This window comes from Cherax quadricarinatus, chromosome 17 (genome assembly GCF_038502225.1).
Source record: "Cherax quadricarinatus isolate ZL_2023a chromosome 17, ASM3850222v1, whole genome shotgun sequence".
Lineage (NCBI taxonomy): Eukaryota > Metazoa > Arthropoda > Malacostraca > Decapoda > Parastacidae > Cherax > Cherax quadricarinatus.
Window position 1 is genome coordinate 30,409,387 of NC_091308.1, and position 16,787 is coordinate 30,426,173.

At 42.2% G+C, this 16,787-nt stretch overlaps 1 protein-coding gene across 4 annotated transcripts in view; it reads right to left on the minus strand.

Annotated features, from left to right (window-relative positions):
• Positions 1-2,059: 2,059 nt before the first annotated feature.
• The window catches only part of LOC128686283 (uncharacterized), a 142,258-nt gene continuing 127,530 nt past the window's right edge, over positions 2,060-16,787 (minus strand). For all 4 annotated transcript variants that reach the window (XM_070085940.1, XM_070085939.1, XM_070085942.1 and 1 more), the window contains one exon: positions 2,060-4,845. In XM_070085940.1, coding sequence (XP_069942041.1) covers positions 3,927-4,845 — 919 coding nt within the window. In that variant the 3' untranslated portion in view covers positions 2,060-3,926. The remainder of the gene's footprint in view (positions 4,846-16,787) is intronic.

Below are 16,787 nucleotides of genomic sequence, written 5' to 3' on the forward strand. Positions count from 1 at the left end.
CATAGGATTCTCAGGGTTAGCCTCAAACCCTTCAAAATCCCTTATGTCTACACATTGTGGCCACAGCTTTTTCCAAGCAGAGTTCAAGGTCCTCTTAGTCACTTCCTCCCAAGCCTTACCTATAATGTTTACACAATTGAGGATGGTAAAGTGATCTTTCCAAAACTCTCTTAGAGTCAGTTGAGTTTCTGAGGTCACTACAAAGCACCTTTCAAACATAGCTTTTATGTACAGTTTCTTGAAGTTGGAAATGACCTGCTGGTCCATGGGCTGCAGGAGAGGAGTGGTATTAGGAGGCAAAAACTTCACCTTAATGAAGCTCATTTCCACAGAAAGTTGCTCTGCCAAGTCTGAAGGATGACCATGAGCATTGTCTAATACCAGGAGGCACTTCAGGTCTAATTTCTTTTCAGTTAGGTAATTTTTCAGTGGGGGCAAATGCATGGTGTAACCAGTCATAGAAAAAGTCCCTAGTGACCCATGCCTTACTGTTTGCCCTCCACAAAACACAAATTAGCCTTGAGGACACTGTTTTTCCTGAACACTCTGGGAGTTTCAGAGTGATACACCGATAAAGGCTTCACTTTGCAATCACCACTAGCATTGGCACACATCAACAGAGTAAGCCTGTCTTTCATAGGCTTATATCCTGGGAGTGCCTTTTCCTCCTGAGTAATGTAGGTCCTGCTTGGCATTTTCTTCCAAAACAGGCCTGTTTCGTCACAATTAAACACTTGTTCAGGCTTCAGTCCTTCACTGTCTATGTACTCCTTGAATTCATGCACATATTTTTCAGCTTTGTGGTCCGAACTGGCAGCCACACCATGCCTTATCACATTATGAATGCCACTACGCTTCTTAAATCTCTCAAACCAACCTTTGCTGGCCTTAAATTCACTCACATCACCACTAGTTGCTGGCATTTTTTTAATTAAATCATCATGCAACTTCCTAGCCTTTTCACATATGATCGCTTGAGAGATGCTATCTCCTGCTATCTGTTTTTCGTTTATCCACACCAATAAGTCTCTCAACATCTTCTATCACTTGCGATCTCAGTTTCGAAAACATAGTTGCACCTTTGGCAAGAGCAGCTTCCTTGATTGCCGTTTTCTTGCCCACAATAGTAGCGATGGTTGATTGGGGTTTACTATACAACCTGACCAGCTCGGAGACACGCACTCCACTCTCATACTTAGCAATGATCTCTTTCTTCATCTCCATAGTAATTCTCACCCTTTTTGCTGTAGGGTTGGCACCAGAAGCTTTCTTGGGGCCCATGGTGACTTATTTTGCAGGTGCAATCACTACAAAGGCTGTGATAACATGAAATGTTCCAATTGTATGTTTGGAAGCGACCGCGGTGGCTGGCTGGCTTGTAAACACTGGCACCCATGGGACAAGTGAGGCGCGCTCAGGCCTAAGTGGACGCGTCTCGAACCGAACGAATAGCGTTGGTCGGGGTTTTTAGCGCTAGTCAAGGCAAAATTTTTGCGATAAAATGTATCGCTAGTCGGATTTATCGTTAATCAATGCCATCGTTGGTCGAGGGTCCACTGTATTTATTATAGGAAGTCTGAATAAATGAAAATTGGGTATAATTGAAAACCGCTGTATTAGCGAAACGCCATACAAAATAGGAAAACTTAACTGTGCAGACAGAATTTAGTCATAGATATTTGCAGGGACCTCTAAGAACGTAACACTTGCAAATTTGGAGGGCTGACTGTATATGGGTTTCTATACATGGGGGCAGTGCTTGGTTAATTTTTGCAAGCAGCAGTAGCCCTGGCATGAGAAGTCCTAGCTAGTGCAGCTGAAGGCCTTAACGAAAACTTTAATAAAAAAGAATCTGTCATCGTGAAGTCTTTCCTTAAAAAGAAAAATCAGTCATAACTTAATAAACTGCTACTTACAACACACAATTAGAACTTGGTTATGAAAAGAAAATTAATGGCTTACAACCCAAGGCTTGCATTTTCCTTTGTGCCACATTCTAGTCGAGACCTTTCATAATTTTTGACTGAAAAAATGTATTTCTTGAAACAAGAGACTTAAGAAAATGATAAAAGCTTTATTTAAAAAAGTATATTTTTTCATAATATTGAGTATAATAGGTAAAAAGTAGAGAAGTCTGTAACTGGGTAATAAAAAAGTTAAAACTGCCCATCAAAACATTCTTGTGACATTCACTGTAATGATATATATGGTTCTCTCTGTCAGAATAAATGCAACCCATAAATACATTTATGTTACTACAAGTAAAAATAATTATTTAATTTCCTTATACCTAAACATAATATGTACTGGTATGTAATCAATTTATTAGCACTATATACCAACTATAGTATATGTAAACTTGCAAACTTACATCTATATTAAATTTCCTATGAATTTATACTGTACAATTTCTTTCCCTACATAGGAAAGTCAACACTAAGCTTCATTAAAATTACTAAAATTTAAAGAAAAACCCATTTGTGATTAATTCCACTTACATTTTGCAGGATGTTATTCTGACGAACAATAATAAGTCAGTCTCATGGAGTGTCATTTATATAAAGTATTCTACATTAGGGGAAAGCCCAATAGTAAACCTATACTAGATTTTTTGGTAATGCTTATGGAAAAAATACTTTATGTAATGTTTTTAAATATAACTTAGCCTATATCATATGGAATGATACAAGCCAGTTTCATACAATTGTTTCACAGTCTTCCATATATGTAACACCACCTTACTTCTATCTCTCTTTCTCTAAGACAGTCTATCAATTGTTGACTCTCGCTTTTCACTTCATACATTCATTAATATCTGTAGGTTGTCTTCATATGACTATTAAAGTCCTTTAATTAGTATTTTAACATACAGTATACAGTGGACCCCCGCTTAACGATCACCTCCCAATGCGACCAATTATGTAAGTGTATTTATGTAAGTGCGTTTGTACGTGTATGTTTGGGGGTCTGAAATGGACTAATCTACTTCACAATATTCCTTATGGGAACAAATTCGGTCAGTACTGGCACCTGAACATACTTCTGGAATGAAAAAATATCGTTAACCAGGGGTCCACTGTATTCTAAGTTTGAGAATCAAGAGGTGGGAACCAAGATAATTCATAGTATGGTATTTTAAAAAATATATCCATTGTTTTCAAAATTCATAGAATATGCTGGATTCTCCATAAAGTACATTACAAAAATATATATTTACTGTTTTTAAAATTCATATTGTTTAAATGAGGTTCTGGAATTTTTGTTTATAAGTTGGTCAAGTATAAAAATGCCATATCACAGAACTGACTACCCAAATGCCACACAGTGGCATCAGTGAAGCCTGGAACACACTACTCTCATAGGTTTCAGGGCTATAAAAACAAATAGTAACAAGTCACTGACAAACACTTATGAAGTGTACCACCATATTTACCTATTTGATCAAATGTTACATTGACTATTCCATAATATGTCATTACATAATGTCACTGGAATGCACAACAATTGCTATGATACATATGTACAAGTCACATTACACTTGACCAAAAATTCTATTAAACCTCTGTTGTACAAATACTAATCAACTTAAAGAAGCATTTTTACTATCTATATATATTAAACCTGGTTATCATAGATTAGGTGTTCATAAATTTGTTCTTAAAGAAAATCATTTGTGTTCTTTTGTTTGGATGCATTGACATGGATACTTTGTAAGTTATGATTTATAAAGTATACTGAACAACTCTTTAACCAGTTATATGATAGCTATTAAGCATTTTTTGAGTGGCAAATCATAGTTCATCTGGACTTTTTTTTTTTTTTTTTTTTTTTTTTTTTTAAGAATGCATCCATTGCATTTAATACCACATTACTTAAGTTTTATAAAAATTAGTGAATAAATCTTTTTTTTTTTTTTGGCCATAGATTCATTCAAGTATATCTACATTCTTGAATGTTATAGTACTGTATGAATTAAATGCCTTCATGGGTACAAATGCACTACTGTCATCCTCTCTGACATCTAATGTGGGTTGCGAGTTTTCCTGGACCCTTGTAGACTCCAGTGGTTGATGAGAGCCATATTTGCTTTCTTGAGAATTTAAATTTTGATTATGTCTTGGTGCTTGAATTCCTTTAAGAAAGGATGTTTCATGGCTTATTAAACTATCGTGTGGATTAAGCTCATTAATGGTACTAAAAGAAGAAAAAGTAGGCTCTTCTATGGGTATCCAAGGCTTTGGATCAAGGTCACTAACTTTAAGGACCACATCACTTAAAACGCCTCTAGTTCTAGCCAGGTTTAGGTTCTGAGTACTAGGCATTTTATGCAACTTTTTCTTGTAATTTGTAGGGTCATTTACTTTTGTTTGGGACTCAATAATTCTACTATTTTCTGATGCCTTTATTTCTTCAGCTGTTAGCTTCTGAATCTCATGAATACATGGGTCGATTATGAATTCACATGTACGTACATTAGTAGAATTCTGTACAGTAAGGGGTACTGTCCCTTCTTGTATTTTAGAATCCTTGTAATTTTGCTTTGGGTGCTGTGGTGAAATATCTGAGGAACCTGTTCCAGAGTCTTGCTTTTTCTGTTGATCCAAGTGAGGGGAACTCATCTTGGATGTTAAGCGAGAGCCAGTTTTTTCCTCATAAGCCGAATCAGCCTCACTCTCTGAACAATTAGAAGCACTTTCATGTGATTTATTAGATGTCCTCATATGGTTATTTATTGTGTCCAAATTGGGTACTGAATTGGAAAGTTTTCTAGCAGTGAGTCCTGACTGAGATTGTCTTTTCATATTCAACAAGTAGTTAGCTTTTGTTAACTGGATCTCCAAGTTCCTAAATGTAGAGAAAATACATAAAAGTTACCATACATGTATGAAAGCGGTTGTAAGAAACCGTTTAAAATTTAACATGAAAATTTCAACACTTCCACTTTATCCTCAACATTTCAAAGAATAAAGCTGGCTTATACTGTAACAAATATTTAGTGAGAAGAGAAGTGTAGAGAGAGAGATCTGGGGAAATGCTGAGTGCATGGGGAGTTTTGAACCAAGTAAGAAAGTACTTGTGGTTGGGGATCTCAATACTGAAGTGGGTAAAAATGTTGTGGAGGGAGTAGTAGGCAAATTTGGGGTACCAGGGGGTAAATGAAAATGGGGAGCCTTTAATGAAACTATATGCAGAAAGATGTTTGGTAATAAGCAATACATATTTTATGAAAAAGAAGATAAGTATACAAGGTATGATATAGCATGTAATGAAAGTAATTTGTTAGATTATATATTGGTGGATAAAAGTTTGATGGGTAGGCTTCAGGATGTACATGTTGACAGAGGGGCAACAGATATATTGGATCATTATTTAGTTGTAGCTACAGTTAGAGTAAGAGGCAGATGGGACAAAAGGAAAAGGGCAACCGAAAGTAAGAGAGGTGAAAGTTGATAAACCAAGGAAGGAGGAAGTTAGGGTGAGATACAAGCAATTACTGTCAAAAAGGTGGGCTAATACAAGTATGGGTAGTGGGAGGGGGGTTGTTTGAAGAGGAATGGGATAGCTTTGAAAATGCAGTATTAGAATGTGGGGCAGAAGTTTGTGGCTATGGGAGGGTGGGTGCAGGAGGACAAAGGAGTGATTGGTGGAATGATGAAGGGTGTGATAAAAGAGAAAAATGTAGCCTATGAGAGATTTTTACAAACCAGAGTAACATAAGGAGGGCAAAGCATATGGAAAGTAAAAGAAAGGTGAAGAGAGTGGTGAGAGAGTGCAAAAGGAGAGCAAATAATAGTGGGAGAGGCACTGTCAAGAAATTTTGCTGAGAATAGGAAAAAAATTGGGAAATAAACAAGTTAAAAAAGCCTAGGGAACGAATGGATTTGTTACTTAAAAATAGAGTAGGGGAGTTAGTAGATGGGGAGCTGGAGGTATTTGGTAGATGGCGGGAATATTTTGAGGAACTTTTAAATGTCAACAAAGAAAGGGAGGCGGCAATTTCATGCACTGGCCAGGGGGGTAAAACATCTTTTAGGAGTGAAGAGCAGGATGCGAGTGTGGGGGAGGTACACGAGATATTATATAGAATGAAAGGGGGTAAAGCAGCTGGAACTGACGGGATCATGACAAAAATGTTAAAAGCAAGGGAGGATATAGTGTTGGAGTGGTTGGTATTTTTGTTTAATAAATGTATGGAGAGCATGTATAGTCCCTTTATATAAAGGGAAAGGGGACAAAAGAGTTTGTAAAAATTATAGAGGAATAAGTTTACTGAGTATACCAGGAAAAGTATACGGTAGGGTTATAATTGAAAGAATTAGAGGTAAGACAGAATGTAGAATTGCGGATGAGCAAGGAGGCTTCAGAGTGGGTAGGGGATGTGGAGATCAAGTGTTTACATTGAGGCATATATGTGAACAGTATTTAGATAAAGGAAGGGAAGTTTTTATTGCATTTATGGATTTAGAAAAGGCATATGATAGAGTGGATAGAGGAGCAATGTGGCAGATGTTGCAAGTATATGGAATAGGTGGTAAGTTACTAAATGCTGTAAAGAGCTTTTATGAGGATAGTGAGGCTCAGGTTAGGGTATGTAGAAGAGAGGGAGAATACTTCCTGGTAAAAGTAGGTCTTAGACAGGGATGTGTAATGTCACCATGGTAGTTTAATATATTTATAGATGGGGTTGTAAAAGAAGTAAATGCTAGGGTGTTCGGGAGAGGGGTGGGATTAAATTATGGGGAATCAAATTCAAAATGGGAATTGACAAAGTTACTTTTTGCTGATGATACTGTGCTTATGGGAGATTCTAAAGAAAAATTGCAAAGGTTAGTGGATGAGTTTGAGAATGTGTGTAAAGGTAGAAAGTTGAAAGTGAACATAGAAAAGAGTAAGGTGATGAGGGTATCAAATGATTTAGATAAAGAAAAATTGGATATCACATTGGGGAGGAGGAGTATGGAAGATTATTATTATAATCAAAAAGAAGCGCTAAGCCACAAGGGCTATACAGCGCTGCAGGGTAGGGAAGGAAGCAAGGGAATTGGATGGCAGAAGGGAGGGGGGATGATCAGCAGGTTACAGAAAACAGCGGGGCAGGGGATAGTACGGGGGTAGAGGGTAGCAAGAGATACAAGTAGAAAGGGCTGAAAGTATCAGAATTTGTGAAGTCAGTCAGTCGTTGTCAAAAAGTCAATGAGAGAGTCCGGATGAAAGGTGGGTCCATCAGCGAGAAGGGAAGGTAAAGAGAGAGCAGCGGGTCGAAGACGACGACAGAGGTAAATTCTGCGTGCTCGTTGATAAAGTGGGCAGTCCAACAGAATGTGGCTGACTGATAATGGAGCTTGGCAATTCTCACAGAGAGGAGCAAGACGCCTCTCCATGAGATATCCATGAGTAAGACGAGTATGGCCAATGCGAAGACGGGAGAGAGTAGTCTCCCAACCTCGACACTGGTGATAAGAAGACGGCCAGTAACCTATACTCGGTTTAATAGACTGAAGTTTGTTGCCGAGCATAGTAGACCAACGTTGTTGCCAACGGGTGTGAAGGTGGGAAGATATTACAGCAAAATAGTCCGTACATGGAATACCTCTATAAGAAACTGGTAGGTCATGTACTGCTGACCGCGCAGCAGTGTCTGCCTGTTCATTGCCCTGTACGTCAACATGACCAGGGACCCAACAAAAAACAATATCTTTATGCTTAGTAAAGATGCGGCGTAGCCAAAGTTGGATACGGAGGACTAAGGGGTGAGGTGTATCAAATTTTTGTATAGCCTGTAAAGCACTAAGGGAGTCTGAGACAACCACAAATGATGACACAGGCATAGATGCAATACGGATAAGTGCTGTAAGGATGGCATATAATTCAGCAGTAAAAATACTAGCTGAAGATAGTAAATGCCCTTGTACGACGCTGTCCGGAAACACTGCTGCGAATCCTACGCCGTCAGAAGACTTAGAGCCATCTGTGTACACAGCAATGGCATGAGAATGAGAGTGAAAGTGGTCAAGAAAAAGAGAGCGGGAAGCGACCGTAGACAGTTGGGCTTACGAGCAAGGGAGGGAGAAAGAACAGACTCGAACAGCTGGAACTTCCCAGGGGGGTAGGGAAAAGTGAGATGCTACATGTACATAGAAAGGTGGTAGTTGAAGAGAAGACAAGAGCGAATGAAGGCGAAGAGAGAAGGGACGGAGTAAGCAGGGGCGGCGAACAAATAAAGAATGTCTACTAATATCAGTGACCATTCTATAAATGGAAGGATTGCGGAGATCATGAGAGCGTACATAGTAGCGCAGGCAATGGGCATCACGGCGATCGGATAAGGATGGAACGTTCGCTTCTGCATAGAGGCTTTCGACAGGGGAAGAGCGAAAAGCACCAAGGCATAAACGTAATCCTTGGTGATGAATGGGGTTAAGGTTAGAGAGAGTAGCAGGAGATGCCGCTGAATAGATCTGGTCACCATAATCAAGTTTCGATAAAATAAGGGTGGAATGTAGGTGAAGGAGGGTTCGACGATCAGCTCCCCACGAAAGATGAGCAAGGGTTTTAAGAAGGTTCAGCCGGCTGTGACAAGTTGCCTTCAGAGAGGTAATGTGAGGTTTCCAGGATAACCTACGATCAAAGAGGAGGCCCAGAAACTTGACTATCACGTTCAGGGATACGTGAGCCATAGAGGTACAAAGGATGATCAGAGATGACAGAGCGTCTAGTGAAAGTGATTTGGTGGGTTTTAGTGCTGGAAAATTTAAACCCATGTGTGGTGGCCCAATTGGAAACACGGTCGACTGCATGCTGGAGAGAAACTGTAAGGAGGTGACAGTCAGCGCCTGCACAGGCAATAGCGAAGTCATCAACATAGAGTGATGACCAAATATTTGATGGAAGACTAGAGGCCAAATCATTAATAGCAAGGAGAAAAAGTGTTGTGCTCAGAACACATCCCTGGGGGACACCTTCAGCTTGGACAAAGTCCGGGGAGAGCACATTATTAACCCGAACACGGAAATGCCTGTCAGTTAAAAAGTTCTTAAGGAAGGATGGTAGATTGCCTCGAAGGCCTAAGGAGTGGGCTTGGGCTAAAATATTATACCTCCAAGTTGTGTCATATGCCTTCTCAAGGTCAAAAAATATGGCAATAACTGAGTGGTTATTCGCAAAGGCATTACGAACATACGTATCCAAGCGCAGTAAGGGGTCTATGGTAGAACGTCCCTTACGAAAGCCATATTGACGAGTGGAGAGACTGTTGTGTGTCTCTAAATACCACACTAAACGTCTATTTACTAGACGTTCCATTACTTTGCAAACTGCACTGGTAAGAGCAATGGGACGATAGTGGGAGGTTTCATGTCCCGTAGTGCCTGGTTTGCGGAAAGGGAGAACAATGGCGGATTTCCACAGCTGTGGAAGAACTCCTTGTGACCAAATAAGATTGTAAAGGCGTAATAGGACTGCAAGGGCTGACTGATGTAAATGTTGTAGCATACGAATATGAATGTCGTCGGGCCCAGCTGCCGATGATCGACAAGCTGAGAGTGTTGCCTCCAGTTCTTGAAGTGTAAAAGGCACATTATACTGTTCTTCTCTGAGAGAAGAAAAGTCCAAGGGTGCTAACTCTCTGGCAGACTTTGAGGAAAGAAATGAGGGGCATAGATGGAGTCCCTGAGAAATACAGACCAGATGATTGCCAATTTCATTGGCAACATCTAGTGGGTTTGCTATATCAACACCGGCAACTCGCAGAACAGGAGCCGGGTCAGGAGAATATTTACCACTCAGTTTTCGTACTTTTTTCCAGACTGCACTCATAGAGGAAGCAGAGGTGATGGTGGAGACATAATCTCGCCAGCAAGTGCGTTTAGCGTCACGGATGACACGGCGAGCGATCGCACGCTTCTGTTTAAAATCAAGGAGTCGCTCTGTGGTTCTATTGTACCGGTACCTGCCCCATGCAGCGCGTTTCAAACGTACTGCACGAGCACAAGCAGGAGACCACCAAGGCACGCATTTCTGAGAATGCCTGCCCGAAGTTTGGGGTATAGAATGAGAAGCTGCGGTGAAAACGGAGGACGAGAAGAGGTGTAAAAGCTCATCGATGGAGGACGAAGAAGGAACCTCTTTAAAAACAGTCAGGTGTGAGTAAAGGTTCCAATTTGCCCGATTAAATTGCCAGCGTGGGGTGCGAAGAGGTGGCGAATATGAAGGGGAAGTAAGAATGATTGGGAAATGATCACTGTCATGTAAGTCCGGGAGAACAGACCAAGTAAAGTCTAATGCGGCGGAGGAAGAGCAAACTGAGAGATCGATGCAAGAGAGAGTATGAGTCCGAGGATCAAAATGGGTGTGAGTACCTGTATTTAAAACATGGAGGGGGTGGGTGGCAAGAAAAGCCTCTAACTGAATTCCACGGGAATCACAGTGAGACCCTCCCCAGAGGAAATGGTGGGCATTAAAATCACCAAGTAACAGAATCGGTGGCGGTAATGACGAAACAAGGAAGGCAAAATCCGGAATAGATAATGCCCGAGAAGGAGAGAGATATAAAGAACAGAGCGTATACCACCTATGTAAGTGGATACGGGCTGCTGTGTAATGCAGCGAAGTATGAATAAATAGCTGATGGTACGGAATATCAGTGCGGAGAAGAAGGGCACTTTCATTAAAGGTCCCATCAGGAAAAGGATCTGAAGAATACAATAAATTATAGCCTGAGATGTGAGAAATAACAGCAGAGTGTAATTTTGGTTCCTGTAAGCAAACACCAACAGGGGCAAACTGGGAGAGTAACATCTGAAGCTCACCCCGATTACCCCTGAGGCCGCGTATATTCCACTGTAAAAAGGCCATGATTGGCAATGATAAAGATACTTGAAATCCGCAGGTAAGGGTTCCTACGGACTAGAAGGGTTAGAAAAGTCCACATGCGGAGGCAGTGGAAAATGTTCAAGCAGCGAAGGAACGGTGCGCTGTGAAGAAAGGAGTTGCGCAGATGGAGCAGAGGAGAGAGAAAGAGCGGAAGGTGGATCAGTGTCCATTGATGGTTTGGTCTCTGCAATATATTCAGAGATTGCTTCAAGTGTTTCGGAATTCAGAGATGTCGTATGGGAGACAATATTGGGAATGGTAGGGGGAGGATGAGTAAAGATTGGAACTGTATTGGACTGTACCAAGGTAGGGGGGGGCGAAAGGGTGGAGGGAACTGGAGAAGCGTGGCAGGGGACAGAAGAGACAGGAACCTGGGAGGTGGCAGAAGAGGAAGAAACTTGGGAGGGAACAGGGGAGGAAGGTACATTACGAGGAGGAGGGTGAACCTCTGCACTTGTAACTGAGCCAGTGAGAGGGGAAGAACTAGGGACAGAGACAGGGAGGGTAAAATGAGGAGGTGGAAGATGGGTAGGAGGTGTTACCGGACCTTTTTTTGACTTTTGAGAAGTAGAGGGACGATTGGGAAGAGGTGTCGTACGAGGTCTCGTCGATACTGAGGCTTGTAAGAGAGAACTCGAAGAAGCGAGATTAGACTGAGGCGTTGAAGTAGGGACGTCTGAGCCGAGGACAGCAAAAGGATTAGATACAGGAGTGATTATGGGAGAGGTAACCACAGAGGTGGGTGTAGAAGATGGGATACCAGAAGTGGGGGGACGTTTTGAAACACGGGAATAAGAAACACGTGGGAGTCTCCCTTGGAGGCGGAGATGAGAAACTGCCATGGCATAAGGGAGACCTTCTGTCTCTTTGAGGTAACGGATTTCCCGCTCGTTTAAATAGACCTGACAACGGCGAGAGTACGAAGGGTGAGCCTCATGACAGTTAAGGCAAGAGGGAGATCGATTGCAAGACGTATTAGAATGGTCATCGGCACCACAGACTGGGCATTCGGCGATAGATCTGCAATATTTCGCTGGATGGCCAAATCGCCAGCAATTTCTACACTGTTGTGGTGTAGGGATCACCTTTCGAACTTGTAACCGATGTCCTGCTATATAAACGGAGGATGGGAGTTCTCGGCTGTCAAAAGTTAAACGAGCCACATTGCTAGGGTATCGTCTCCGCCCACGGGCAGGAAGAACGTAAGTGTCTACCTTGAGGATTGGGAGATCTTGGAGTTCCAGCTGTTCTAGAATGTCGGTGCCACATGTCTGGAAATTTTGTTGAACTATGGTATGGGGCAGAATAACGGTACCACTACAAGAATTGAGGGAATGATGTTTTTCAAGGGTGACAGGAACAGTATCTATATGGGAAAGACGAGAGAGCTCACGAGCCTGGGTAGCATTCTGTACGGTAATGATGCGCGTACCGCTCTTAAGAGCATGAAAAGAAATATCTTTACCAACATGGCGTAGGAGTGCCTTGCCAATACTATGGTCAGAAAGATAGGCAGTAGAGGAAGTTGGTCGTAAAGTGAAGAATTTAGTCCACTGTTCAGTCTGAAACTGAGCGTGGAAAAGTAGTGAAGGACGTGTCGATCGTTTCTGAGAAGAACGAGAAGGTGAAGGTGGAGAAGTATCATCAGCAGGTAATTGTCGTTGACGTTTAGGCGTGGGACCAGAGTTGGTCCGACGTGGAACGGGTCGGCGATTTGAAAATTGCCGCACCGTAGAGGGAGAGGCCGGAAGCATAGTCAGAGGAGAGCGAAGGTCTGATAAATCGAAGGAGTCAGTCGAGGCCTCAGTACCTGAAGCGGGTGAGGAAACAGCACCGGCAATAGGTACAGAGGCATGAGGAATGTCTGAAGAGTGGTCCAAAGACGAGGCGGGGTCAGAACGGGGTGCGGTATCAAGAAGGGGCCCGGGGGTACCAGGTTCATGGACTAGGGCTGCCATGGTTAGGTTACTTCTTTCTTTTTGTTTTTAAGAAAAAAAAAGAAAGAAGAAAAGAAAATAAAAATAAAAAAAAGAAAAAAAAAAAAGGGGGGACCGGGGAGGGATAGTTCTTAGGAGGAATGAAAGGGCCAGAAATCTCCCTCCGCGCCCAAGAGGACTCGACACCGCTAGTAGCGCAGATGCAGCATGGAACCCGTGCCATACCCTACCCTTCATGCCAGTAAACCAGCAATCTGGGATAGCAACCTCACATCTGCCGAGCTACCTCGGTGGACAAAAGAGAGGGCGGCCGGATATCCGCCACAAAGCATACCTCCTTCAGCAAACACCCCCGGAATCCGAAAGGTGGCTTCCAGAGATACACCCGTCGCCCAAAAGACACCCAAAGCTACTCCGGGATACCGGAGAGGGATCGGGACATCCCTAGGCAATCCAGATTCCACGGCAAACTACGCCACCGCCAAGAAACCTCAACGGAATGGGATGGACCCCGGTGTCCTTTCCCCTACCCAGGAACTAGCGCGCTTGTGGGAGAAATCACGAAGGCTAAAAAGAGGAAGGGCAAAAGGGAGGGGTGAGGAGGAGGAGGAGGAATGGAAAAAGGGGAGGATGGGGAGGATGGGATAGGGGAGGGGAGAATGGGGGGTAATTAGGTTCGGTCTGAGGAAGAAGACCGACAGGGCTAATTCCTCAGACCAAGAGCCTCTTCACCACGCCAAGGAGCCCCCCTTGAAGAGGGGAGTATGGAAGAAGTGAATGTTTTTAGATACTTGGGAGTTGAAGTGTCGGCGGATGGATTTATGAAGGATGAGGTTAATCATAGAATTGATGAGGAAAAAAAGGTGAGTGGTGCGTTGAGGTATATGTGGAGTCAAAAAACGTTATCTATGGAGGCAAAGAAGGGAATGTATGAAAGTATAGTAGTACCAACACTCTTATATGGATGTGAAGCTTGGGTGGTAAATGCAGCAGCGAGGAGATGGTTGGAGGCAGTGGAGATGTCCTGTCTAAGGGCAATGTGTGGTGTAAATATTATGCAGAAAATTCGGAGAAGGTGTGGAGTTAATAAAAGCATTAGTCAGAGGGCAGAAGAGGGGTTGTTGAGGTGGTTTGGTCATTTAGAGAGAATGGATCAAAGTAGAATGACATGGAAAGCATATAAATCTATAGGGGAAGGAAAGAGGGGTAGGGGTCGTCCTCGAAAGGGTTGGAAAGAGGGGGTGAAGGAGGTTTTGTGGGCGAGGGGCTTGGACTTCCAGCAAGCGTGCATGAGCGTGTTAGATAGGAGTGAATGGAGACGAATGATACTTGGGACCTGACGATCTGTTGTAGTGTGAGCAGGGTAATATTTAGTGAAGGGATTCATGGAAACCGGTTATTTTCATATAGTCGGACTTGAGTCCTGGAAATGGGAAGTACAATGCCTGCACTTTAAAGGAGGGGTTTGGGATATTGGCAGTTTGGAGGGATATGTTGTGTATCTTTATACGTATATGCTTCTAAGCTGTTGTATTGTGAGCACCTCTGCAAAAGCAGTGATAATGTGTGAGTGTGGTGAAAGTGTTGAATGATGATGAAAGTATTTTCTTTTTGGGGATTTTCCTTCTTTTTTTTGGGTCACCCTGCCTCGGTGGGAGACGACCGACTTGTTGAAAAAAAAAAAAATGTATGAAAGAGGGGAAGGTACCTAGGGATTGACTGAGAGCATGTATAGTCCCTTTATATAAAGGGAAGGGGGACAAAAGACTGTAAAAATTATAGAGGAATAAGTTTACTGAGTATACCAGGAAAAGTATACGGTAGAGTTATAATTGAAAGAATTAGAGGCAAGACAGAATGTAGGATTGCGGATGAGCAAGGAGGTTTCAGAGTGGGTAGGGGATGTGTAGATCAAGTGTTTACATTGAAGCATATATGTGAACAGTATTTAAATAAAGGTAGGGAAGTTTTTATTGCATTTATGGATTTAGAAAAGGCATATGATAGAGTGGACAGGGGAGCAATGTGGCAGATGTTGCAAGTACAGTGGACCACCGCATTACGATCAGCTTCCAATGCCACCAATTATGTAAGTGTATTTATGTAAGTGCTTTTGTACGTGTATTTTTGGGGGTCTGAAAAGGACTAATCTAATTCACAATATTCCTTATAGGAACAAATTCGTTCGGTAACAGCACCTGAACATACTTCTGGAATGAAATTATATCGTAAGGCGGGGGTCCACTGTATATGGAATAGGTGGTAAGTTACTAAATGCTGTAAAGATTTTATGAGGATAGTGAGGCTCAGGTTAGGGTGTGTAGAAGAGAGGGAGACTACTTCCCAGTAAAAGTAGGTCTTAGACAGGGATGTGTAATGTCACCATGGCTGTTTAATATATTTATAGATGGGGTTGTAAAAGAAGTAAATGCTAGGGTGTTCGGGAGATGGGTGGGATTAAATTATGGGGAATCAAATACAAAATGGGAATTGACACAGTTGCTTTTTGCTGATGATACTGTGCTCATGGGAGATTCTAAAGAAAAATTGCAAAGGTTAGTGGATGAGTTTGGGAGTGTGTGTAAAGGTAGAAAGTTGAAAGTGAACATAGAAAAGAGTAAGGTGATGAGGGTATCAAATGATTTAGATAAAGAAAAATTGGATATCAAATTGGTAGTAGGTTGTAAACAGCAACAGCCCAGGGAGGTATTACCATTCTGCCAAGTGAGTGTAAAACGAAAGCATGTAATTGTTTTACATGATGGTAGAATTGCTGGTGTCCTTTTTTCTGTCTCATAAATATGCAAGATTTCAGGTACGTCTTGCTACTTCTACTTACACTTAAGTCACACTACAATACATGTACAAGCATATATATACACACACACACCCCTCTGGGTTTTCTATTTTCTTTCTAGTTCTTGTTCTTGTTTATTTCCTCTTACCTCCATGGGGAAGCGGAACAGAATTCTTCCTCCGTAAGCCATGCGTGTTGTAAGAGGCAACTAAAATGCCGGGAGCAAGGGGCTAGTAACCCCTTCTCCTGTATAAATTACTAAATTTAAAAAGAGAAACTTTTGTTTTTCTTTTTGGGCCACCCTGCCTCGGTGGGATACAGCCGGTTGGTTGAAAGAAGAAAAGAGTATGGAATAAGTGAATGTTTTCAGATATGTACCTATGAGTTGACGTCTCAGCAGATGGATTTATGAAGGATGAGATTAATCATAGAATTGATGAGGGAAAAAAGGTGAGTGGTGCGTTGAGGTATATGTGGAGACAAAAAACGTTACCTATGAAGGCAAAGAAGGGAATGTATGAAAGTATAGTAGTACCAACACTCTTTTATGGGTGTGAAGCTTGGGTTGTGAATGTAGCAGCGAGGAGGCGGTTGGAGGCAGTGGAGATGTCCTGTCTAAGGGCAATGTGTGGTGTAAATATTATGCAGAAAATTCGGAGTGTGGAAATTAGGAGGTGTGGAGTTAATAAAAGTATTAGTCAGAAGGCTGAAGAGGGGTTGCTGAGGTGGTCTGGTCATTTAGAGAGAATGGATCAAAGTAGAATGACATGGAGAGCGTATAAATCTGTAGGGGAAGGAAGGCGGGGTAGGGGTCATCCTTGAAAAGGTTGGAGGGAAGGGGTAAAGGAGGTTTTGTGGGCGAGGGGCTTGGACTTCCAGCAAGCGTGCGTGAGCATGTTAGATAGGAGTGAATGGAGACAAATGGTATTTGGGACCTGACGATCTGTTGGAGTGTGAGCAGGGTAATATTTAGTGAAGGGATTCAGGGAAACCGGTTATTTTTATATAGTCAGACTTGAGTCCTGGAAATGGGAAGTACAATGCCTGCACTCTAAAGGAGGGGTTTGGGATACAGTGGACCCCCGCATAACGATTACCTCCGAATGCGACCAGTTATGTAAGTGTATTTATGTAAGTGCGTTTGTACGTGTATGTTTGGGGGTCTGAAATGGACTAATCTA